The sequence below is a fragment of the Tiliqua scincoides genome, chromosome 14, assembly GCF_035046505.1.
Source record: "Tiliqua scincoides isolate rTilSci1 chromosome 14, rTilSci1.hap2, whole genome shotgun sequence".
Lineage (NCBI taxonomy): Eukaryota > Metazoa > Chordata > Lepidosauria > Squamata > Scincidae > Tiliqua > Tiliqua scincoides.
This window is the reverse complement of record NC_089834.1, coordinates 6535605-6562751: the sequence shown is the minus strand read 5'-3', so window position 1 is coordinate 6562751 and position 27147 is coordinate 6535605. Positions and strand designations below refer to the sequence as shown.

At 44.9% G+C, this 27147-nt stretch overlaps 1 protein-coding gene across 2 annotated transcripts in view; it reads left to right on the top strand.

Moving 5' to 3' along the window:
* TANGO2 (transport and golgi organization 2 homolog) overlaps positions 1-26298 on the top strand; it is a 42851-nt gene extending 16553 nt beyond the window's left edge. The window contains exons 5-9 of one of the 2 annotated variants that reach the window (XM_066609871.1): positions 10781-10851; positions 14853-15006; positions 18923-19027; positions 22960-23018; positions 23677-23764. In XM_066609871.1, the coding sequence (XP_066465968.1) occupies positions 10781-10851; positions 14853-15006; positions 18923-19027; positions 22960-22996 (367 nt within the window). In that variant the 3' untranslated portion in view covers positions 22997-23018; positions 23677-23764. Of the gene's footprint in view, positions 1-10780; positions 10852-14852; positions 15007-18922; positions 19028-22959; positions 23019-23676 lie in introns of both variants that reach the window. The other variant, XM_066609870.1, reaches the window with a different exon arrangement.
* The last annotated feature ends 849 nt before the right edge of the window (positions 26299-27147 follow it).

Here is a 27147-nt window from a genome sequence, read left to right as displayed (position 1 = left end):
CTGCCAGGGGGACAGGATGGCCTGCTCCCGGGCAATGCGTCCCCTGCTAATCACACATACAGTTTGAGAGAGTGCTTTGCAAATGTCGCAGCTGAAGGTCAGGTGGTTGGCAAGAGGCTTTTTTCCCTGCCCCTCCTTGGAGTAAAGTGGACCATTAGAATTCTGCTGCAGACCTGCCTGGAGTCATGGTAGGTCAGGCAGAAGCTTTCATTTTAAAACATTTCCTGGTGTCTCCTGGTAGAGTGCTGATCTTCAAAATCCCAGTGGAATCGTAACTACTGTAAGGCGTCCTGTGATTTGCTAATTTGCCCTTGGCCTCTGTGTAACGAAGATGAAAGCTCTCCCAGAATCTGGATGGAGGGGAGAGGAAGGGACTGGCGGGGGTGCTGTGGAAATGGGCAGTGCAGCTCTCTCTTGGTACAATTCCAACAGCTGAGGACTCTGCATGCAGTAGCCAGACCCTGCCAGGCTTTTGTCTTCTCATCGGATACAGGAGTCCTGCTTTCCCCTCCTCTGTACAGTGGTGTAATATCCTTTGCACTTAATTAGAAAGGAAAGGACAGTATCCTTGTTGACATTTCTTCCTTTTTGGTAGAGGTATGTGCTCACTTAAGACAGTCATGCTGGTTTATGAGCCAGCAGCAGTGTGCACCAATGCGGATGGAGCAGAGCTTGCAGCCTTAAAACTGTCTTTATACATTTTTATATTGTCCTTTCTACAAGGAACTCAGGGTGGTGTTCCTCCCCTCCTTTTGTCCTCACAGCAAAACCCTGTGAGGTAGGCGAGGCTGAGAGAGAGTGACTGGCCCAAGGTCATAAGAACATAAGAACAGCCCCACTGGATCAGGCCATAGGCCCATCTAGTCCAGCTTCCTGTATCTCACAGCGGCCCACCAAATGCCCCAGGGAGCGCACCAGATCACAAGAGACCTCATCCTGGTGCCCTCCCTTGCATCCGGTCACCCAGGAAGCTTCATGGTCACCCAGGAAGCTTCATGGCAGAGCAGGAATTTGAATCTGGATCTTCCAGGCCTAAGTCCAACTCTCGAACCACTACACCATCCTGGATTATGACAGAAGTGGTAGGGAGAAGGCTTATTATGCAGAGATACGAGGTCCCGTCTTCCTTCATTCTCCTTCTCCCATCTGTATCATTCCAGCATCAGATTGATGTGACTGTTTGGTTATGAGAAATTGGATGGTGTCCTCGATTTTATTCAGTGGAATATATGACCATAGTCTTCTCACTGCATAAAACAAACAAAAAAAGAAGCAAGATATAAAATATATATAAAAGAAGCCGGAATCGTTAAAGGTCCATTCTGATTACTCCATGCGCATTTTTGACAGAAGTAGATAGAACTTGTGTGAGATGCATTCCTCTGGTGAAACAGCTGTTCATCATTTTAACCTGACAGCTTCTTCTCTCCTTTTTTTAAAGCATTTTTTTCCCTCTCCCTTTCCTATGCTAGCTATAAAACAATCCAGGCAGTGTGCTTGGCGTGTGTGTCAAATATTCATTGCTTGGTAAGATTGGAGAGCAAGACACCCAGTGGAACAAGGCGATCCCTGGCTAGCTAAACCCTCAGTCATGCCTTACCGATTCATTACCCTGAGGCTCTGTTTTCATGACATGGACTGATCCGAATGACCACGTTGTCTGCACAGAAGGGTGGCTGTGTATTGTGTTCCCTTTTGCTATAGAACTGGTTCTTGAAATATAATTCTGAACAACTTACAGCATTACCTTGCACTTCTGACTGGTAAGGGACCAAAGCATGGATGCATATCAATAATAATAATAATAATAATAATAATAATAATAATAAACAACAACAACAACAACAACAACAGGTATTTATATACCACCTTTCTTGGTCTTTATTCAAGACTTTATTCAAGGCGGTTTACATAGGCAGGCTTTATTTAAATCCCTTATTACATAGGGATTTTTACAATTTGAAAAGAAGGTTCTTTCTTTCTTTCAAGAACCACTACATTTTGGTGTTTCATTCCGATCTGGCTTCACATTCTGGCCTCCATCCTCCCACGCTCAGAGCAGATGGAATAGCTCGGCTTCAGCTTGTCAGCTGCTTCAAGGTTGCATGGTGCCGGTGGCCTCCAACTGGTGACCTTGTGGATGTTATCTTCAGGCAGACGGAGGCTCTACTCTCTAGACCAGACCTCCTGCCCAAATAAAAAATGAACGCAACTCAAAGCAGAGCCTTATTTAGCTTGCAAATTTATTTTGGTTGGTGAGAAACGTCAATAACTATATAACACGAGCATAACCTAAATAAGCAGAAATAAAAAAGAATAAGCATAAGAACGTTGATGAATTTTGTGGAAGGTTAGATGAAATTGTGTGAAAGATGAGAGCATGTGGATGAAATTTGAAATGTGGTTATAAATGAATACGGCCGAAAGAGCAAAGCAATGAAAGTTGAGGTGTTGCTGTACTATGAAGCTATAAATAAGGGCTCATTCTCAGAGCCTTTGAGTATGAAATGATGCCAGTATGTCTTATTTTCAGAGCCTGTGGGGCAGAGGAGGGAAAAGTAAGGCCTTAGGGTGAGTAAGGGTCCAATCCTATCCCCAGAGCTGATGCAGCTGTGTGTGCTGCATCCTTTGGTGGGAGGGCAGTCTTGGAGGCCTCCTCAAGGTGAAGAAACATTTGTTCCCTTACCTTGGGGCTGTATTGCAGTTTCATTGGGGCTGGAAAGTTGGATAGGACTGGGCCCTAAACATATTTAAGAATGTAAATGCTACTTAAATATTACAGCACTCAAACATCTGAAGTTTCTTGTATGTACCTCTTACGTTAAGCAAGTCTGCCCACCCTGTTACATGCCTCCCCCTTTTGCACTGTGATATACCACCCACCTTCTGTCCTCACTCCCTGCTTTGATAGTGAAATGAAGGGAAAGAGAGGAGGGTGGTGCACTATATAGCACTTTTCTCTGCCTTTCCTGTTGTTCTCTGCAATCAAGGGAGAAGGAAGAATGCTGGAACCATGTAGGTGGACAAAAGTGGCCCCCTCTTCCCAACCCTCCACATTTGGTTGCCCAATGACTGAGGCAGCCACCTCAGTCAGCCTCTTGGATGAGCTATCTGGGGTAAAGATGTGTCCCTTGCTCAGAGCTCACGTTAAGGCAGGTACAGTGAGTGGAGCTCTCACGGACCCTCCTGACCATCACTGCTTCCTCTTGGCCACTCCGGAAGCGGCTCCGGCCCTGCTGCTTCTTTTTGACCCAAAACCAGGCCACTCTGGAAGCAGCAGGAGCCTGGCTTATTGTGGGTAAGTAGGGGGCTCCTGCAAGAACCATCCAGAATTGGTCCCTACATCTCCTAAGGCCGGCCCTGCCCTTGCTGTCTGAACATAAGAACATAAGAACATAAGAACAGCCCCACTGGATCAGGCCATAGGCCCATCTAGTCCAGCTTCCTGTATCTCACAGCGGCCCACCAAATGCCCCAGGGAGCACACCAGGTAACAAGAGACCTCATCCTGGTGCTCTCCCCTACATCTGGCATTCTGACTTAACCCATTCCTAAAATCAGGAGGTTGCGCATACACATCATCGCTTGTACCCCATAATGGATTTTTCCTCCAGAAACTCGTCCAATCCCCTTTTAAAGGCGTCTAGGCTAGATGCCAGCACCACATCCTGTGGCAAGGAGTTCCACAGACCGACCACACGCTGAGTAAAGAAATATTTTCTTTTGTCTGTCCTAACCCGCCCAACACTCAATTTTAGTGGATGTCCCCTGGTTCTGGTATTATGTGAGAGTGTAAAGAGCATCTCCCTATCCACTCTGTCCATCCCTTGCATAATTTTGTATGTCTCAATCATGTCCCCCCTCAAGCGTCGCTTTTCTAGGCTGAAGAGGCCCAAACGCCGTAGCCTTTCCTCATAAGGAAGGTGCCCCAGCCCCGTAATCATCTTAGTCGCTCTCTTTTGCACCTTTTCCATTTCCACTATGTCTTTTTTGAGATGCGGCGACCAGAACTGGACACAATACTCCAGGTGTGGCCTTACCATAGATTTGTACAATGGCATTATAATACTAACCGTTTTGTTCTCAATACCCTTCCTAATGATCCCAAGCATAGAATTGGCCTTCTTCACTGCCGCCGCACATTGGGTCGACACTTTCATCGACCTGTCCACCACCACCCCAAGATCTCTCTCCTGATCTGTCACAGACAGCTCAGAACCCATCAGCCTATATCTAAAGTTTTGATTTTTTGCCCCAATGTGCATGACTTTACACTTACTGACATTGAAGCGCATCTGCCATTTTGCTGCCCATTCTGCCAGTCTGGAGAGATCCTTCTGGAGCTCCTCACGATCACTTCTGGTCTTTACCACTCGGAAAAGTTTGGTGTCATCTGCAAACTTAGCCACTTCACTGCTCAACCCTGTCTCCAGGTCATTTATGAAGAGGTTGAAAAGCACCGGTCCCAGGACAGATCCTTGGGGCACACCGCTTTTCACCTCTCTCCATTGTGAAAATTGCCCATTGACACCCACTCTCTGCTTCCTGGCCTCCAACCAGTTCTCAATCCACGAGAGGACCTGTCCTCTAATTCTATTAGAGGGCTATTTGCCTCCCCCTAATAAACTTTGGAATCCCCCCCCTTCCTGGAATGTGTTTGTGTTTTCTAGCTGTCAAAAATCATTCACTGTCTTAGGCCAATGGCAGCTTTATGGTTTTGAGGTATGTGCAATAGAATGTTGGAATGTAGGAAAATAAACTGCAGATGTCCTGAATTAGTAAATCTGTGTGTTTGGTTGTATTCCCCTTCTCCCCCCCCCCAACTCCAAGGGATCTTATTACTGCATTAGTCTCTTTCAAGAAGCTCAAGGCAGCTATAAATATTTTCTCACAAAAGACTGATGCCTGAAGGATATCGCTGGTGTTGCTTCAGTCAGCATGAGGTGGCCTTTTATGGAAAGGCTCTTGGTTCGCTTGTGGGCTTCCCCCTCCATCAGTTGCAACCTGTGCATTTTCATACTTCTTACAGGCTCTGTTCAAACCCTTCCAGGGTTTCCAGAAGCTAAAATTTTAGAGAGGGAAATAGATGAACACTAAAAGATGCATGTGAGTATTAAGAGCGTGATCCTGGGTTGGAAATAAGCTGGCACAGGCTCGCTACGCTTGCTGCTGAGTGTTGCAGACGTGCCATAAAGCATGTTCACAGCAACTTCGGAGTCACCTGGGCCGATGCAGAGGGCCGGATCCAGCCCCAGATGGCATAAGTTCACACTGGCCTGGACAGGCCAGTGCAGGAGGTGGGAGGATGGTGGGAGGGCAAAACAGAAGTGGGGGGTGGCATTTGGGACAGGGGAAAGGAGACTGGGTTATGGCTTGGGCCCTGGAGAGGGCAGGATCGGCTGCAGCAGTGCAAACCAAATCCTAACCCCTGGCCCTGGCAACCTTACATGAGCTACTTGGATTCGTGTCAGCAAATTCGCAGACACAGATCCAAGTAGCTTCATAGGAATGACTGGGACTCAAAAATGTCCCCTTACCCTGAGTTGACTGGATGCAGCACAGTCCGGTTGACCTGCTTGTGCCAGCTCAGGTTGGGATTGGGCTGCCTGGCAAGTTGCAATGTCTAGATTGCGAGTTCACCCACTGCGGCAGTTTGATCAACTTTGGTTTGTAAGGAATTGCTAGAATGTCTGTTATTGAGGGAAATAAATATCTAGAAGGAAGCATAACATGACTAACGGCCGGTGCAGAATAACAGCAGCTTCGGGTTTTTTTGTTGTTGGGAGGGGATATTTATCAAATTTAAAAGGGGCTCCTTCCCTGGAAAATAAAGGGATAAATCAGAAGTGTGTATTTTTGTCTTGCGTTATCAGAACTACAAAGCAATCTTAAAACTTGACAAATTTCTTCCATTTCAAAGCAGATATTGGTTTGTCTAGCATGATTGTTGCATAGTACTTAGGATGACTTATGTTTGAGTTGATCATGTCCATATGCAGTGCGGTTAATAATACTTATTAGGGCTACATTTAGCAGATTAATCAGTTAGTTTGATGAATTAGGAAGCTGCTCCCCAATTAATCAGACAGCAGCTGCTTTTAAGTGAACCGTTTTTACTACAGATGCCTACAAAAGAAGGTGACAGGTACCTTCTTAGAGAAAGAAGACATTCCTCATCCTTTCATGACCAAAAGGAATGGCTTTCCTAAGATGTTGGCTTGTGCATCATCAGATCACAACATCACAAATTTTCTTCAAAGCCGTTGTTTTGTTCATGTGCAGATTTTATGCCATTTAGTCCCAAATCCTAACCAACTTTCCAGCACTGGCATAGCTATCCCAACTGTCGCATCCTGCAGTTGGGTGGCACTCACAGAGGCCTCCTCAAGGTAAGGGAATATTTGTTCCCTTATCTTGGAGCTGCTTTGTCCTTAAGTTGGTGCTGGAAAGTGGATTAGAATTGCGCCCTTAATTGACAGCTTATAGCTCATATTATTAAGGCTCCAATCTTATACACGCTTACATGGGAGTAAGTCCCATTGGACTTGTGGGGGCTTATTTTGAATAGACATGCACTGGCCACACTGTAAAATGCATACCTACAAATGGTGCAGGTTAAATTTGCATTGAGTATTCCTTGAATATGAAGATTTAGGACAGTGGTTCCCAAACTGCACTGCAGAGAGAGAGAGAGAGAGAGAGGAGAGAGAGAGAGAGAGAGAGAGGCAAGGTGCTCTGCCCTGAATTACTTCCTGTGGGTCCTGACAGATTGTCATTCTAAAAAGTGTGTCCCGATGCTAAAGAGTTTGAGAACCACATTTACAGGATGAGTGAAAGCAGCCCTTCCCCATTATGGTCTGCAGAGTCTCCCCAGATTGGGGGGGGGCACTGAAGGGGTGGAAACTGAACAAATCAAGCAGCAAACCAATGCATGGTCTTTTGTGCCTGGCCACCTTCCAGAATGGCTTTGGTTTTTTTTGCAAAGCATAAGTGCACTACTCTCAATAGTTGAGAGGAGATAGCAAAAATATAGAAATTACCCAAGCTGCACCATCATGTGAGCTAAACTAGCAGTTATGCCTACAAGGAGTTGTGTTGTGTGTGCTTTGTTTTGTTTTTAACTCCTTGAAATAAACCTGTGGCCCATCTTCTTCCAAAGCTTTCCCCACAAGTAGGAAAGAAAAGGCAGCCCGGCCAAGGAAACCCAGAGCCTTTTTCCATCTTGTTCTGATCTCTCTTGCCCTGTCATTTCCGCCTCATATAACTGATGCAGGGGGAAAAATGGTTACATGAGCGAGGGTTGAGAAAGCATAAATCCCAGTTTGCATTACAACCACTATATATAGGATGGGTGATAAATAGCTAAATAAAGAACAGCATTGCTTGTTAGGGTTTGTGTAACAGATGCCAATTTGTGCACTGACAGCTTAACTCCCAATGCGTTACATTTAACTTAATGAGATTTTTTTTTTAAATTCAGATTGTATTTGTTTTGCATCAGGGCTATCGGAGTGCCTCCTCGGTTCTCGCACAAAATCGAAAATGGTTGTTGTGGGAAAGCTATATACTCTTATAAAAAAAACTTGGTTCTTTTTTATGCAAATGAGTCTTGCGGGCTGTGTGGGGGGAAGAATCCTATTTAAAAGGGGAAAAGATATTTCTGCTACACTTTGCAGTCCTTGTATATAATTAAAATCCAGGCTACAGATGTACTTCATTTGTTGGTGGCTGCAGAAATGCATTTTTCCCTCTTGTAAATAATAAGTAAATCGCTTGAGTGAAACACTGCCTGATATGATCTCATTCCAATGTCCAGCCCAATAAACGGAGAGCGGTTTGAGGAATTACTTCCTCGTTGGCCTTTAGGATTGAAAGATGTTGAGAGTGAGCCATCTGTTGGCAGCTTGAAGCGTTTTCCCGTTCCTCTTCCCAAAAAAGGCACAACCTGAAGAATAGATGTCTGGTCCAATTTCCTTCCTGCTCCGCTGGAGTCTGACTTGCTTCTATCGTATGTTCTCAGGCATTAGAACCAGGACCCACTTCTTAGAATGACAATCTGTCAGGACCCACCAGAAATGCTGACATTAACCTGGAAGTGATGCCATGGCTAGAAGGGACATCATCAAGCAGGAAAATTTTTAACACCCCCCTCTATAACAAAATAAAATCTAATTAATTTAGTCTGCAATCCTATGCACACTTTCTTGGGAGTGTTGGCATCCTTCAGTCTCGGAAGACTATGGTGTCACGCTCTGAATGGTGGTTCTGGAACAGAGTGTCCTCTCCAGTGCGCGAAGCCTGGGTAAAGTAGGTATGGAGGATAGGCTGTTACCCATGCAGCAAATCCCCCCTCTCCACGTTGCTGAAATGGTCCAATGGAAAGGCAGAGGCCAATACGGTTGGTTCCAGTGGCGTCGCAGGAGTTGCCAGAACGTGACTGTGTTCAGCCATGAACTGCCTCAGGGACTCCGGCTCTGGATTTTGCCTCGAGGTTGACTCCTGAAGCCTTTTCCATAACTGGATGTAGCCACAAGGCAGTGGAGGTTTGGGATCAGAGTTTTTCTTCTCTCAGATGAGCTGCCTTCCCAGGCTATCGAGTCCCATCTACCCGGTGGCTGTTTAGTCACCTCTTACGACAAGTACAGCCAAACTGAGGGCCTATTCTTATCCCCAGCCCCCAGGGGGAAGACCCTTTAAATACAATGCATCTTGCTTCTGAGTAGACATGCATAGAATTTTGGGCCCTTTGGGCCGTTTGCTTGAAAGTGAATAGAGTTAAAAGGCTCGCAATCCACTGAATCGCTTTCCAGTTTTTCATTATCAGCCTTTTTGCCATTGCAAGGGTGCAGGGAGTTCCTTCTCGTTTGACCCACAGGCCAAATAATTCAAGATAACAAAGGCATCCATGAACATCAGTGGTTGTTCTAAAACAATATTAATTATTTTGATTGCTTAGCTCCAGAAACAGCATGTTATCAAATAACATGACCAAAGCATATGGGTAAGAGAGGCATTTAATGCATTACGATGCCAACATCTAGATTTGCTAATTAATCCAATATTATACAGAAGCTGTTACCAGGAGTTGTGTGAGAGCACCTCTGTTACAGCCACTCCACTGCTGAGAGACTGCATGAACCAGCCCGTATGATTCTAGGGCTTCCAGAAAAGTAGTCTTTTGAAGAGAGTATTTTAACTGCCTGAGCATATCAGAAATTTTTGCAGTATTGCTGCTGAAAAATAGTGAATGATAGATTCCTTGGGCTGCTCCTGATGTGGATTTATTTCCATAAGCATCTGTTTCTGGGTTAAACCAATAGCTATTTGGAAAGTACAGTGAGTCCTCCATATCCATGGATTTAGAACCAGTGAACAAATTCCAAACCTGTGGCTGGAGGAACCACAGAGAACCACATCTAGAGACCTCTGTGGACCCTCATAAGAACATAACCCCACTGGATCAGGCCATAGGCCCATCTAGTCCAGTTTTCTGTATCTCACAGTGGCCCACCAAATGCCCCAGGGAGCACACCAGATAACAAGAGACCTGCATCCTGGTGCCCTCCCTTGCATCTGACATAGCCCATTTCTAAAAATCCTAATCCTAAAAATCCTTCCTCTCCCAGATCTCAGTATCCGTGGGTTTGGTATCTGCGGGAGGGGGGGAGGGTTTGGAAACAGATCCCCCACAGATAAAGAGGTCCGGCTTGTACCATAATTTGTGTGTGTTCTTTCTTCCCACCACCCTTCCGTTTGATCTGTGCTTACCCGTCTTCCATGATGCACCACTGCTTACCCAAGTGGTATTCATGCATTATGAGAACATAGTCCCCATATAGCACCACTGAATTGCTTGGGTGGAAGGAGAACTAGATACTGGCAACTGACCTTTGGAGCCAGCTGTAAAAGCACCATATTTGCCCATGGTGCTCAGATTCAGTCTTTGTACCCCGCCATTCTCCAATTTTTGTAGTACTGTAAGAGGTAGTCTGGAAAAGCCAAACAGGTCTCCGAAGGCAGGTCTCGCTTAAAGTTTGATGTCTCTATTTCAAGATAGACACGTATTTTTTGGCATGACTCTTGATGGTTGTCTGTGATGATTAAAACACTCGCACGTTCACAGCACCTGTAGGACTATATTTAAAAATCTATATTCTTACTATGACAGCCCCTTGAAAAACTGTTACAGAGGGTCAAGGAACCCTCTAGAATGTGCATGGGGTGGGGGAACTTATTTGTTGGTTGACTTGAATTGTATCTATTAAAATAGATGGGGGTTACACAAACTTTAGTGATGCCACTGCATTTAGATTGTGTGTATGATATTGTAATTTATTCTGTATGGCTTGGTACAGGAGGAGGTCCATCACGGGGGTGACACTCTTGTACCCTAGGTGACGCAGATCCTCCTGATGTCTCTACCCGCTTGTTCCCTCCCAGATTTCAACCTTAAACAAGTAGTTACGAAACCTTTGTGGGAAGCAATTTTTCTCATTCCCTATGTGTAGCTCCAATTCTAGCCTTTTATAAAAATACATTTATGTGGGGTGGTAGTTATAATAAAAAAATTAAGCGCATTTAAAGTTGTGACTCTATCATGAATATGTCATCTGATGATTTTTTTTAAATTTGTAAGCGAAGGCAGAAAAGTAATTGGTTGATCTCTGAACTGAAAATGAGTGTCTTGCTGTGTTGAGGCTTGCATGAAATTAGAACTTAATCAAAGATGTGCGTTGCTATTTTTGCAAGGAGAACTCTCTTTTTTTTTTTTATCTTTTAGCACCACCAAGGGAGATGTAATTTACTATTACGGAAACAAAGGAGACCCAGAACCTATCTTCCTAAATCCCGGTGGGTTATATCAGAAAACTGTGGGTATTGTGGTTTATTTAAAAGCAGTGGGGCGTGTTTGTGTGTTGTGTTTTTGTCTTGAAAAAGGGAATCTAATGTCTAGATTAGACTAGCAACAGTCCTTTATCTCATGCTGTGTTGTGTTGGACTTGGAGGCATGCTGGATATACATTTCGAGGGCTGGGTTAAACCCACACACCTTGAGTCGGGGGCCATATTTTTAATTACCATTTTGGACTTCAGTAGCAAGGAGAGAGAGGGCAGCAGGAGAGAGAATCGTGCAGGGCTTTCAGCCATCTACACTAGTCCATAAGGAGACATTCATAAGGCATGTGTAGAATTTGACCCAGTACATCTTCTGGTTTGTGGAAATAGTCTCTGAGTTTAGTTTTATCTAACATCATGAGTGAACCACTATACCGTATAAGGCGCCCCGTATCTGTGATTCCTGTATCCACGGTTTCATTTTTCTACAGTTCATGTTTCCCCCCTCGTGTAAATATCTTTGTCTAATTGCAGCCCTCCTGTCTGTTTCATCTGTACTCTGTGCTGCTAAACATCATGTTGTTTTCAGTCCTCCAACCCACTTCCTGTTAGCATTTGTAACTGCACAGATCAGAGATAATGAGACACAGGAGGGCTGCAGTCAGGCAAAAGTAAGTCATTTGCACAACGGGGGGGGGGGGAATTTGTGAACTGGTTCTTGTAGGGTTCACTACTGTTTGCAGTTTCTGGTATCTGTGGTAGCAGCAGGAACCTATCCCCCCTGGATGCCTGTACAGTAGTTCAGTTTGCCCCCCTCGAAATGGAGTTTACAGAGCTGAGAAGGGTGCAGAAGAGGGCAAGCAAGTGATCAGGGGGCTGGAGTGCCATCCTAACAAGGAAAGGGTGAAAGTATCCAGGAAGATGATGGTGTGGGGGGAATGCAGTGTTTCTCAAACTGTAGGTCGGGACCCACTAGATGGGGCAGGAGTCCATTTCAGGTGGGTCATATAGCACCTAACTCAGCCAACATTTTAAAGGCAGAGCTGAAAATACAGGGTACAGAACCGGCAGGCAGGATGAGCTCCTAGTGGGAGAGAGGCCTGGTATTTTGCCCTGAATAGATGGGAAGATGGGACACTAGAAAGGGGGAAGGGCTGTGTGGTTGGAATCCACGTCTGTATTCTGCTTTGACTTCCGAGCTGTGCGAAGTAACAGCCCAAGAACACTGTGTCATGGGACCTTTGGCTGATCGTGGCTTAGGTTTGAAGCCTAAATTGATTGTCACTTCTGGCCATTATATCACTTCCAAGTTACGGGTTCCAGCAGATCATCATTCTAAAAAATGGGTCCCGTTGCTGAATTTTTGAACCACTTTTTGTAGAAACCACATTTATCAGTGGTTTCTGTATCCGTGGGAGGGGGGAGATTTCCACCACGGATACAGGGGGGCACCTGTAGAAATGGCTTTATTTTTTGTGTGCCTTGATGCACACAAGTCGAGAGATGAGTGTTATAAGAACTGGGGGCTTGGAGAGCCTGGCAGTGCCATCCCTGGTCTTTTCTCATTCAGAAAGGGTTTGTGAGATGTGAGCTCTGCAGGACGAGTAGCTGCTGTTTGGAGGGCAGTGGAAGAAATCATTATATCACTCAGCTAGTGCTTATTCTTCTGGATTGTGGCCAGCAAATGTAGGGCACTGCTGGAGAGCGATCTCTGCTGTCAGCCAATGTGGCTGTGCGCCATTAAGAAACCTGTTCAAAAGATGTGCCTTTCATGTGTTTAAAGGGGATAAGTACAATTAAGTAGTGCTGTCGGTGTGTGATGTGCTCTACCATCATTTGTCTATAGCAGCAGTTCCCAGATATTTTTGTTGCCCTTACCACTGTCGACATGGAGCTCTGGACCCAGGAGTGATGACGGTGACGTGATAATATTATTACACAACTGCCGTCACTCCTGGGTTCAAGATTGTGGAGCTACAGCTGCTCGGGGTGGGCAGGCAGATGCTTCAAGCAACAAAAATAGCGCTGATGGAGCTCTGTCCACTTAGCCTTTTTACTGCCTTTTTTTGGTCACTCCTCAGTCTTTGCATTCCCACTGTCAAGTGGCGAACATCCTGCAACATCCCTGGGGGTTCACCATGACACCACCAGTACCCTGGACCTGCTATTCTCAGTTTGGGGACCACTGATCCAGTTTAACCGTAGTGCTAGTGAATTAACAGAACAGGGTCTTGCCCAAATTGGGGCTGTAATTTGTCTGGGAGCTGCCCAAGAATGCGGGATCTAACTAGGCATCTATTGGAAGTGAGCTTTTTCCGAAATCCCCCGTGTCTTGAACCATAGTGGAAGTGGACGCTTCTTCTTGCTCCATTCTCTAATTCCTTTTTGATTGCTGATGCAAATGAAGCCATTCTTGGTGCCTGCAGGAGGCAGTACACAGCAGAAATGCATTATAAGGACTATACTGGGGTTCTCGTTTTTCTTCCTAACATGCAACCACGTCTCCTGTGCCCCAGCAACATTTCTCTTGTGCGCTTCCCTGCCCCCGCCCGCAGCTGCCAATGCTGTGTGTAAAGCCTCCCGCTAGGGAAGGCTCCATTTGAAATCTGCTGGAAAGGAATGTCTGCGATGAATGATATCGTCCAATTTATTGAGAATAATCCGTTGGGCGCTTTGCAAGGCCTTCCACAGGCAGGTCGTTAGATGGGGCTTTTACTGCATAGTGTAGCATCTGACAGTACGTCTTGCACACCCTCGCAACAATGCCTAGGGACAGTTGGTTTGCATTTCTTAGAGATGATGGTAACTAGCTGGCTTGACCTTGTAGGGGTGGGGAGAAAGTCTAAATTGACACAACCTCTGTGGATGAGAAGCTTTACATTTCCATGCTACCCTCAAGCCAAGCCACAGCAGAGGCTGATTAGATTTGTCAGATTATATTTCCTTGATCCTACTTATTTATTTAATACCTGTTTGGGTGCTTTTGCCCACCATATTCCTAATGACTCAGGGCAAACACAACCTTTATAAAAACAAGAAAGCCAGTGAAGCAAAGAAAGGAATGGTTGGCGAAGTAGTTACACAATATGCCAATAAGACAATGTTTTTGAATAGCAGCATGTAAGAGTTTGCATGTGATGTCTTTTTCCTGGGTGCTCTGGGTTGGATATCAGAAGACTTACTCTGTGACTGGAAGGCACCGTGGGTCACATGACAGGGGTGGTAGTTCCAGATTATCATTCCCTCCCCCCCTCCCTTCCTGCTGCACATCCAGTGATTTCTGGAAGGATCCCCTGCCTCTCTAGAACAGCTTTTTGGAGGGAGATGCAAGAGGGAAGGAGAAGATGGCAAAGTGTCATTCCGCCAACTCTCTGCGTTATTGACAGAGGGGAGAGAAAACAGTGGGGACAAAATAAAAGCACACAACACCACTTTCTGCACTTCTCATTTTTGTAAAGCAAACAAAAACCTGAAATCTGTGAAAAAATAAAACATTTTATTTGGTTTTTATTCATTATTTGATGTGTGGGTGCATGGGTACTGACTGGCTGAATCTGCTGACACTATACCACCTAGTGCGCTGTACCTAGTGCACTTTTAAAGTTATGATAATGCATAATTATAATGTAAATTTTGAATGCAAACCCAAAACCACTTTCTGCATGTCTAACTTTGGAAAACACTGAAATCTGTGAAAAAATAAAACCATTTTCTCCCACCTGTTTCTCAACCTTGCATTTCTGCCTGAATTTCATTGCTTAGTGGTGCCAGCACCTTTTTTATGCACGCAGAAAGTCACAGGTACGATCCCTGGCATTCTCCAGGTAGGACTGGGTGAGACTCCGGTTGGCTGCTGCCAGTCACTGGATTGTACCAATGGTCTTGGTATATAAGTCAGCTCCACAGCAGATGGGTAGTGGTTGTAGCATGCTAACTTCTGCTAATTCTGAATTGCCTTCATGGAAACACTTTTCAGCTACCAAAAGGGTGTTTGTTTTTTGGCAACTTTCTTGTAGGGATCTATGGCTTGAGCAATTGCTTACTGGAGACGCCATGGAAGAAGCTTCAGTATGGCAAGCAGCTTTTCACTGATGTCGTCAAGCACAGCCAGGACCTCACGAAGGAAGATCTGGTGCAAGAGCTCATCAAAGTGCTGAATAACCAAGAACCGTAAGACTCTGTCTCTGGTCTTACTTTAGTAATAGGGACGGTGATTAGTACAACATAGTATTTTGCATGGCACTTTCCGAGTGCACAAATTGATTTTGTTATGTAAACCACTTTGTGAACTACTCTGATTGCAAAGCAGTATATAAGTGTTCTTAAGAATAATAATAATGTATTACAGGCATCCCCCCAAAACCGCGGGGATCTGTTCCAACCCCCCCCCCAAAACAGTGGATACCAGATCTGCAAATAGAGGGGGATACCTGTATTGTAGTGTTATCCATAAAAACAACCCTGAAAGGTAAGTAGTCTTCGGGCGCAATCCTATCCCCTTATGTCAGTGCTTTCCAGCACTGGCATAGCAGTGCCAATGAGACATGTGCTGTATCCTGCAGTTGGATGTCACTCACGGAGGCCTCCTCAAAGTAAGGGAATGTTTGTTCCCTTCCCTCGGAGCTGCGTTGCCCTTATGACAGTGCTGGAAAGCGCTGACATAAGGGGTTAGGATTGCGGCTTTAGCCCTATATTGCAGCTGGGTAATACCAACAGCCCAGTCCTATCCAGCACAGGAGCAGCAGCACTAAACAGCTACCACTGGATCCTGTGCTGAATCTGAGCAGGCTGGAGGTCTTCTTGGAGTAAGGGGACATTCATCTCCTTACCCTGACTAACGCCCTAGCGTGCTCAATGGGGTTTCTCAAGTTTGTGCCACCTATTTCACTGGCACAGTCTCGAGAAGCCCTGTGTTAGGATTTCAAGCCAGACAAGAGGGATAGAATTCGGTGGAGGAAGCCTCCTCCAGTCCTACCCCTGCCTGGGCCAGTCTCAGCCCTGTTCCTCCCTCCCCCTCCCAGAAATGCTTCCCATTACCCTCCCCTTGGGCCTGCGCCACCCGAGCTCTAGTGGCGGTCAGGGCCCCTGCTGTGGCATTGATGGGGTGCAGGCCTCTGAAGGCCTTATGGCTTACCCTGCAAACAGCAATACCTAGCGCCATAGGATTGGGCTGTCCAACTGAGAAGGAGTGGCTTGCCTAAGGCCACCTTGTGAATTAGTGACAGAGGCAAGATCCAAACCTGGCAAGTCCCGAATCGGAGCACAGCGACTGAAAGGCTCAGCTGCACAAACGCTTGCAATGCATAACCGAATACAGAGTCAGTCCAGGAATGTGCAGATCCTTTAAAGCAGGAATGGGCAGACTTCAGACTTTTGAGACATGTTTTTGTCACAATTTTGGGAGCTTCCGGTGTAGGAATCACAACTTGGGGAAGGAGAGCCAAATGCGGCTTGTAGAAGAATGTTTATGCTTTGATTGTTTCCGCATGTGCACGCTTCACCTGTCCACAATGCTCAGCATTCCAAACAAGGTGGGGACTGGGATTTGAATTGGGGCTCCTGGGAGCTGTGAAAGGCAGAAGTATAAACCATTGATGGGTGGACGAGAAAATTCAGGAGTGACTTTAAATCTTCATTGGAGCTGCCTGTAGTTCCAGAGTGACCTTCTGTCCATCCATCTTCCAAAGAGCTGGCATTTTGTTGGTAGATTAGGATGTCTGGGAATAAAAGTGATAGCTTCTCAGAGAGGCTTTTAAATTTATTTATTTTAGCTATTTATTTAAGGTAAGCATTTACATCCTTCCTGTCCTCTCTAAAGCACGCCCAAGGCACCTAAACAAATCAATGTTAATAAAAAAAACCCACACGATATAATAAAATTCCTGGAAACAGCAATATTAAACATGACACAGCAGTGTAGAATCAAGTTGCTGAGTCACGATGGATCTAAACAGTCTTTGCTCTAAAGGCAGCCTGATGGGTTTGTGTGTGTTGTATTTTTCTTTTTCTTTTGAAATAACGGCCTGGGATTGGGGCACAAAACAGAATGGATTTGTGGTGGGGGCTTTAAGAGTCGGCCTCCACTGCTGTTTCTTTGTTGATCGTGCCTCCTGCACATTGCTTAAACTAGAAAAAAAACAACTTAAATTGAATGACGCATGCTTATGTTTCTGTCAGCACTGGAAAAATGCAACCCAAATAGTTACACAAGCCACAAGACTCAGCTCTTCTTTTCAGCAACTATTTTGATTGAGTGAAGAAAGAATTCACTCAACCCTGTGCTGGTGTCTAGCCTAGATGCCTTTAAAAGGGGATTGGACACGTTTCTGGAGGAAAAATCCATTATGGGGTACAAGCCATGATGTGTATGCGCAACCTCCTGATTTTAGAAATGGGTTAAGTCAGAATGCCAGATGTAGGGGAGGGCACCAGGATGAGGTCTCTTGTTATCTGGTGTGCTCCCTGGGGCATTTGGTGGGCCGCTGTGAGATACAGGAAGCTGGACTAGATGGGCCTATGGCCTGATCCAGTGGGGCTGTTCTTATGTTCTTACATTCTTAAAGGAAAGAGGTTTGCTTTTTAAATGGAGTTTGTTTGTCCATTTTTGGAGCAATTGGGCACAGGGTCACTTTCATCCTTTATATTTTGCTTGTTGTACTCTAAACCAGGGGTGTCCAAACGTTTTGGCGTGAGGATCACATTGTATGTCTGGCATGGTGTCAAGAGCCGGCAAAAATAAATTAATAAATTTAAATTATATTATGTATTTAAATTAAAATTTAAATAAATACACCAAGGACTTCTAATATTTTTCCAGATAGAAAAGGCAGAACCAGCATGAAGCCATGCTGCCCACCCCACCAGAGAGAGCAGAATAAGTGAAAGAGGGTATATCTGAGGGATGAAATGACCATCACCAAGGGACACGGTGGGAGACACCAGGCACTTCCAAGTTTTTTTAAAACAGCTGTGTAACACACAGGCGTGAAGTCATGCTACTGCTACGAAAGGCCTGTGCAGACTCGTCCCGCAGCTCACATTGGGCAGTCGTGGGGCAGCGCCGGCTCCAGCAAGTCTTTGGAGAGCCAGAGGCTCACAGGAGACAGGGGGCTCCCTGCGGGCTGGATTGGGGGTCCCCGAGGGCTGCAATTGGCCCACAGGCTGGGGTTTGGGCACCCCTGCTCTAAGCGTACAAATTTATTACATTTAATGCTCCTAGGGTTGGGATTATGTTTTATGTTTCCATGATTTTCTTGCTGAATTTGTATTTTTAAAGTGTTGCAAGCTGTTGGGGTCTCCTCAGAAGAGGAAAGTCAAGACATAAATAAATTGTTTACTCAGAACAAATGTTTCTGATTGCAGCTAGCAGACAAACCCACAAATGCGGATTTGTCAGTTTGTACATTGCAGCAAGCAGTGGTAATGCTTGCTTTGTTAACTATGGGTTCAGCATGCTGTCTGCACTGAGCTTTTGCCTACAGGCAAATTTTTCTAACAATTCCTATGGATGGGCTTGCTTTTGCTTTTGCTTTTTTGCCATCTAGGAAAGCTACAGCCATGCGTCATACTTTTGTCTGGCTCGGGACCAGAGTATGGTTCAAAGTCAAAAATGGACAAGTGTATAACTTTATTGAGCTTGCAAATTTATTTTGGCTGACACAAAATGTAAATAACTATGTAACATGTGGAAATGCATGCAAAACCTAAATAAGCAGAAATAAAAGAAAATAAACATAAAAACAATGGACTGGGTGGAAGGTTGGATGAATCGGTGAAAAGAGAAAAGCAGGTGGATGAAATTTTGAAATGTGGTTATGATTGAAAGCAACTGAAAGAGTAAAGTCATGAAAGTCAAGTGGATGAAAGTCAAGGGATTGCTGTACCAACAGACCGATCAGCGAAGTGAGTCTGGGTAGTTCTTGATGGCCGGATTGCATCCCCGCAGAGAGCCTGGGTGATGCATTTTTCATAGACATGTAAGATAATGTGGGAAACCTTTACAACTTCGGGCGTAATCTTGTATTGCAGAAAGCAGGCACTGGGAAGAGCCAAAATGTGATGTGTGTCTGTTTTCCTTCCTTTCCAGTCAGTTGCCAGACCCTGCAATGGAGAATCAGGGGAAAGAATTTGTCCTTCCTTTCCTGAACAAATATGCAGCTGTGTGTGTTCGTTGTCCAGACTATGGAACTAGGTAAAACACTTTGTGCCCACAAACCCTACTGTCCGTTAACTTTCATTTTCATCAGTCAGTGATTCAACTTCATTCTTACAAAGGGTTTTTTTTTAATATTCAGCATATTTTTTTAATGCTTATAACTGTTTGAACAGTTAGGGTTGCTTCAGACATAAGGTTCCCAATCCTCTCAACTGTGGTTTGAAGGACTGAATATGTGTCATGGGCTCACAAACTTCTCCCACCGCTCTGTCTCTGTATGTTCTGATCCCCTCTTTCTGTTATTTTATTTACAGTCCATTCTCATTATTCACTGGGGTTAGATTCCTGAAAACTCCAGTAGATAGCAAATCAATGGGTATTGAACCATTGATCCATTTGGATCAAGGGGCTTGGGAGAAGGGCAGTTTACCTACCAGTAGGAGACCTTCAGGAAGCCAGCAGACCTTCCAAAGACAGCAGAGACCTTCAAAATGGTCCCCTTGACTAGCACAGGCTCCTTTAAAATGGTTCGGGGAAACTTCAGAACCCTTCCTGTAAGGAGCGCAAGGCAGCACACATGGTTCTTCTGTTTCTCCACCCACATTGATCCTCACAACAACCTTCTGAGGTCAGTTATGGTGGGAGTCAGTGGTTAGCCAAAGGTTGAAGGGAGATTTGAATTTTGGCTTCCCTGGACCTAATGCTGTACTCGAATTACTAGATCAGTGCTTCCAAAACATTTTAGCACCAGGACCCACTTTTTAAAATGAGAATCTGTCATGGCTTGGATGCCAAAGAAGTCTGTCCCTCATCCCCTCTCTCCCAGTTTTGGAGCCATTGCTCCAAACTGTAGCTGGGAGAGATTCCAATTTGAACATCACATCAAACTGCTCCTTTGCAAGGAAAAACATGATTAATCCAAATGCAAGATTTAAAAAAAAAAAAAAAAAAGGCCACATGCACCCAAATGAGAATGCTGGCTGGTGATCTAGAAAATTTTTAAAACCAAAGACCTAATCCACACAGTCTGCCTAAAGTAACAGTGGCTCAATAAATTATTATTTATTTTTGCTGTGTAAACAACTTTGAACTTCTTTTTGTTGTTGTTGTTGAAATGTGGTGTTTAAATATTTGTAGTAGTAATAGTAAAACAGCCAAACAGAATAGTAATGACCGAAGAACATAAGGGATAAACGTTTGTTATACTTCAGCAGAATGCAGAGTTTGGCTTCCATGAGACCAAACATCATTCTGGTGTTTTGTTTTGTCTGTTTTTGTGTCTTTCTGTTTCAGGAGAATTTTTCTGGTGCTTCATGTATAATTGTTGTACAAGTGTGTGGACTGGGATACATTCTCCTATTCCCCATTGTTATGCAATTTAGGTCATTAAGGGCGCAGTCCTAACCCCTTTTGTCTGTGCTTTCCAGAACTGACATAAGGGCAATGCAGCTCTGAGGTCAGGGAACAAACATTCCCTTACTTTGAGGAGGCCTCTGTGAGTGACACCCAACTGCAGGATGCAGCACACGTCCCATTGGCACTGCTATGCCAGTGCTGGAAAGCACTGACATAAGGGGTTAGGATTGCGCCCTAAGTGAACATTCATCCCAATCTAGTGCCTTTGTTGTGTCAACAGACACTCCCTGCCAGACACTAGCTGGCTGCACAAGCTACAGGAGATAGATTGCCTCTTCTTTGCATTAAGAGCCTCTCTGTTGTGTAAATAGACACTCTGCTGCAGGCTATGGGAGACCGGATTGCCTCATTAAGAGCATCTTTATTGTGCTTTGACCACCATCATATGTGCGGTCCGTCATTAAGCGAACTGTTGTTAAGCGGCAGATGCCTGTATTGAAATGTTCCAATTTGACAAGGGGCATTTCATGACATTCCTTGTCAAGAGTATTGATTGACTTGTATCCCTTGCTTACTAGTGAACGCAATTGTCTGTCAAACAGAAACTAAGAACAATTCTAATTCCATATCGCAAATCTATCAGTGGATATAACCATTGTCACTTTCCTGGGGTGTGTGTGTTGGCAAAAAATAGACACACTGAGATGCCAGTATGGAACTGTTCATCATTATCCTTAGTACTGGAACAGCAGTATTCTTTCCTGGTGTGAAATCTGGCATTATTGCCTGAGATCAAAGGAAAGATTGGAAAGGTGAGTTAATTTAAGGCAGCAGGGGGTAGCAGGGGAATGTGCACCAGAGGCATTCATGCCAGCACCATTGCTGCCAGGTAAAATTTATATTTGGACTAGGACTGCATAGAACATGGCAATTAAATTATTAGCCTTTGTTTAGTTTGTTTTTAAATACTGTCTTCTCGTCCTCTGACACTGTGTGGACCAGCAGTTTTCCACCTTTTTCATCTCACTGCATGCTGACAAGGTGCTAAAATTGTCAAGACACACCATCTGTTGACAAAGCACACCACATTGCTGGGTGGGGCTCATATCTCCCAATGGCCCAGCTGACCCCTCCCCAACTCCTGTGGCATATCTGTGGACCATTCACACCACATTGGTTGAAAATCACAGAGCCTTGCACCAATAAGCCTTGCACCCACTCTGCCAAAGATCTCCAGCAGCTCATGGATCGTTTTAGCAAGGCCTGCCAAGATTTTGGACTGACAATCAGCCTGAAGAAAACACAGGTCATGGTTCAGGATGTGGACTCACCTCCCTGCATTACCATCTCTGAGCATGAACTGGAGGTTGTCCATGACTTTGTGTACCTTGGCTCAACGATCTCCGACACTCATTCTCTCGATACCGAGCTAAACAAGCGCATCGGTAAAGCAGCTACCACGTTTTCCAGACTCACAAAGAGAGTCTGGTCCAACAAGAAGCTGACGGAACATACCAAGATCCAGGTCTACAGAGCTTGCGTCCTGAGTACACTTCTGTACTGCAGCGAGTCATGGACTCTTCGCTCACAACAGGAGAGGAAACTGAGCGCTTTCCACATGCGCTGCCTCCGACGCATCCTCGGCATCACCTGGCAGGACAAAGTTCCAAACAACACAGTCCTGGAACGTGCTGGAATCCCTAGCATGTATTCACTCTTGAAACAGAGATGCCTGCGTTGGCTTGGTCATGTCGTGAGAATGGATGATGGCCGGATCCCAAAGGATCTCCTCTATGGAGAACTTGTGCAAGGAAAGCGCCCTACAGGTAGACCACAGCTGCGATACAAGGACATCTGCAAGAGGGATCTGAAGGCCTTAGGGATGGACCTCAACAAGTGGGAAACCCTGGCCTCTGAGCGGCCCACTTGGAGGCAGGCTGTGCAGCATGGCCTTTCCCAGTTTGAAGAGACACTTTGCCAACAGTCTGAGGCAAAGAGGCAAAGAAGGAAGGCCCATAGCCAGGGAGACAGACCAGGGACAGACTGCACTTGCTCCCGGTGTGGAAGGGATTATCACTCCCGAATTGGCCTTTTCAGCCACACTAGACGCTGTGCCAGAACCACCTTTCAGAGTGCGATACCATAGTCTTTCGAGACTGAAGGTTGCCAATACCTGCACCAATAAATTCAACAGTGAAGCAAATCCAGAGTTTAACAGTGCAATCCTATGCTTGTCTACTCAGAAGTAAGTCTCACTGTAGTTAGTGGTGCTTGCTTCCAGGTAAGTGGACATAGGATTGCAGCTTCAGTTCTGTAGTGTGAAAGGAGGAAGAACAGAATGCATTTTACTCTTCTCTTTTTAACCTGCATATATTTTTCTGTGCATTATACATGATAAAGTAGAGGTGGGACAAAATGATGAAAACTAAATAAAAACACATTATATGGCTTTCTGCACTTCTCATTTTTGTAAAAAAAAAAAACCCCAAAGATCCAGAATCTGCAAAAAAAATTTTTAATTTATTTATTGTTTAGTGGGTATTTATTACCCACTGGGTGTTTAGTAGGTATTTATTACCATTTATAATAAATAATAAATATTTGTTATTTAGTGCAGTGTTTCTCAAACTGTGGGTCGGCACCCACTAGGTGGGTCGTGAGCTAATTTCAGGTGGGTCCCCATTCATTTATTTTCAATGTTTATTGAAACATTATGTTTTATTTTCAATATATTAGACTTGATTCTACCATGGCATGTGACTGCATTGGGTAAATTTTATGGATCTGTACTTTTCATAAGCCACTATGTATATTCTTTTAACGAAGGTAGTAAATGGGACTAACTCCTGGGTAAGTGTGGGTAGGATTGCAGCCTAGGATGGTTAAAAATTTTCCTGCTTGATGATGTCACTTCCGGTCATGACATCACTTCCAGTGGGTCCTGACAGATTCTCATTCTAAAAAGCGGGTCCCAGTGCTAAATGTGTGAGAACCACTGATTTAGTGGGGAAATGACTGTGGCTGCATCTGCTAACACTATACCCCTGATATCACCTACCTAGTGCACTTTTAAAGTAATTATAATCTATAATTATAATGTAAATTTTGAATAAAAACAGCACCACTTTCTGCACTTCTAACACCAAAATCCACTGAAATATAAAACTGTTTTCTCACACCTCTAATTACATGTAATAAGTTGTGAGTCTCTCTCTTTTTTTTTTTTTTTGTAAGTTTTATTGGAAGAATTTGCAACACTCAGGAAATGGTTAGAGGAAAACCTGGTTAATCTTTTCTTCTTCTGTCTTGCTCTCTCCCTGTTTTAAAAGGGCGAATACAGTCATCCTCATTGATGCAGAGGGAAACGTCATGTTCACAGAGCGCACGATGCTGAATGGAGACATAGACCAATGGAAAACAGGCACCTATCAGTTCAAACTGCAGATTTAACAGCTTTTTCCATCTGAATGGGTTGCAAGAAAAGGGAAACAAGAGAACAGGCTATTTGAACTCTGGGGAGTAAGCAGGGGGGTGGGCGGGAGGAGGCCCTGGTTCCAGGCTTCAAAGAGTGAACGCTCATTGCTGTTGCCATAGCATGTCCTAGGCACCGCCAAAACCTTTTGCGCAGAAGCCAGAAGAATATTTTCAAAGGAGCTTGCAAACCACCCATGCTTTTGTACAAGTGGCTGTGTGAAGGGGGGCTACAAAATGGCTTAGCACTAAGATGGATGTACTGCCAATGGGGGATACCCAGATTGTACAAACACAGATAATCATGTTCTGTATTTTTCTTTTTAACCTTACTTTGTTTTGTTAAGAGGAGAGGCTGTAGCTTACCTGTATAGCACCTGCCTAGTATGCAGCAGGCACCAGATTCAATCCCTGGCTGCATCTCCAGGTAGGGCTGGGAAAAACCCCTATCTGAAATCTTGGAGAGGCACTGCCAGTCACTGTAGATAACACTGAATGCCAAGTCCTGACTCTGTATTCATTGCGGCTTCTGATGTTCTGTTTTGGTCAAGTAGAGACAGAGAAAGTGAACAATCAATCTTACAGTGCAATCCTACACAAGCCTACTCAGAAATCCCACTGTGTTCAATGAGGCTTATGCCCAGGAACGTGTGGATAGGATTGTTGCCTTAGTACTACTGTTTTTTAAGCTGGTGATTCCTTTCGAGTCTTTGATCCAATAGCATCCAATTTGCACACAGTTTCATATGTGCAGATGCATCTTTCTAGTTTTTGGCAATAGGAAAATTACGTATATCCATTCATCTCTACTGGGCAAGCTGTCTGAGATGCCAATGTACATGAACTAGCCCCAGCCCACCCAGAGCTCTGCAGTGTGCATCCAGTAGCATAGCTCGAGGGTCTGCAAGGCACTAAGATTTGCAGGGAGCCTCCCCAAAGCATTCAAGCTGCCCCTCTCCTTCAGAGCCAGGTGTACCCCTCTTGTTTGGCCCCCCCTGCCCGGAATGGCTCCAAAGGGGAGGGGCAGTTTGCACACCACAGTGATGCTCCCTGCAAAACTTAATGCCTTGCAACCTCTCTAGCTACTCCACTGGTGGGGAGGATTCTCGTCCATCCATCATGGTTCCTTGAGTCATCACTTTTCAGCTTTTAGAATCTTTAATATGATGTAAGTTTTAGTGTTGCAATGTGTATGATGTGGCAAAAACCTTTTGCCCTCCTGTAGAATGATGAATTTCTTGTTCTTGTCTTTGCTCTCCTTTAGAACTAAACTTTGTTATGTAACATCAGGATAGAGGACATAATGCAGGAAGAGCACATCTTTCTTGAGCAAGCTAGAGGAGGGAAGGAGAGAAGGGCTTGGTGTGCAGTTGTGAAAACCAACCAGTCTGCTGTCTACAGCTATTTGAGGGTGGGTGGATCAAAGCAGACTGCTGAATCCTTATTGGGGTGGGTGGGTGAGTGTATGTGAGGACGAGGGCTAGGCCTCAAGGCAGTGAGGAGCAGAACAGATGAGCAATTTTAAGGCAGACTCGCACTTTGCCATTGCTATGGGGAAAACAATAGAAGCAGTGCACCATTACCTATGAAAGCTTATGCTGAAATGTTTTGTTTTTTTAAGGTGCTACAAGGCTGTTGTTTTTATCCAGTGTTTCCTGCAGCAAATGTGTGACAATTGCATACAAAAGTACACCCATTTTTAAAGCACCAGTGCACCTCTGCTTGGAATGCCTGGTGAACACTGGTGTTCAAAAATGTATGATGGCAACTAGATGTTGCCTACCAGTAAATAGCTCAGGGTGGTATACATGGTTCCTTCCCTCCTTTAGTCCTCAGCACAGCCCTGTGAGGTAAATGCGGCTGAGAGAGAGAGAGAGATACTAACCCAAGGTCACCCAGGAAGCTTCATGGCTAAGCTAGGATTTGAGCCTGGATCTCCCAGTCTAAGCCCAACTCCTGCAGAATCTCCACACTTGCTGTCTTTACGTGAAGTTTTGGTAGCATCACCCTCCTTTGACTAGCGCAAGTCAGGGATGTGCAGTGTGGGTGCGGCAGATGAGGCAGAACTGCCTAAAGTCCTCCAAAAATCGCCGTAGCCGCCACTGTGAGTACACAAGCTTTCCATCCACTGTTCTGACTCAGAAAGCGACTGGAGCACATGCAGCAGTTTTTCTGGAAACTCCAACAGGGCAGTTCAGCCTCACCTGCCACCCCACCACATCGCACATCCCTGACTGGTGCATATAGAAACTTAAAAAAGAAGAGTAGCCATGCATTCCCTCCGGAGGTTTTTCATGCTCTCTGCTGGGGGGGGGGCAGGGAGAGAGGTTGCACAGCACTTGCTGTTCCAGTGTTCAGAGTGGTGAATTAAGTGAGGGGCCCTCCTGCTTGCCCACCTCTCTGTTTGACTCCAAATCAAAGCCATTCCTGAGGCAGGGGGCCGATGCAATGATGTGTGTGTGGGGGGGTTTGACGTGATTGCGCCATCACATCACACACACACCCCCCCCCGCGCTGGCTGGCCCAGCAGTGTCATTGCAGACATGACTTTGAACATCCAGGGATAGGAAGGATGTCTTGTGTATTCCTTGAATGCATAGATTCAGTACTGTCTATAGCCAAGCCACACTATGTAGTAGACCCAAAAGTGTGCTTCCCTGACAGATCTGGAATCAATAATCCCTGAAAATAGTTTGCTTTTTCAAGATCATTTTGGTTCATGGGTGAATTTTTAGAAAATGAGCATGATTCTGTTGTTTTTTTCTTTTATCTGTGAGATGGAACTTTAATAACTTTAATAACTTCACAACTCCTGCACTTGAAACACATTGAGTGTGATACAAGTGTGTATTTTGTTTCAAGTGCATGTGCTTTCCAGCACTGGCATAGCGGTGCCAATGGGACATGTACTGCATCCTGCATTTGGGGGTCACTCACGGAGGCCTCCTCAGAGTAAGGGAATGTTTGTTTCCTTACCTCGGAGCTGCATTGCCCTTATGTCAGTGCTGGAAAGCACTGACATAAGGGGTTAGGATTGCGCCCTTAGTCATATAGTCTGTGTCTTGACACATGGTGTGAAAAACTGCAGTACAGTCCATCCTTATTACCATAGTGTCTCTTTCCAGTTTAGTGCTGTCCGTATTCTATTGAGCCTTAAGCATCGCTGTTCGTGTTCGTATAACTTTAACTTGCAGTTGTTAAATCTTTGTTCAAAAAGGCATCAGTGGGAAGGGGGTGCAACATTGCCAAGGAAAGGATGCATAACCGTTACAAGTTTTTATCTTAATTTTTTAAGAATAGGGCCTTCAGCGCTCTGAAGCTTGAAAGAC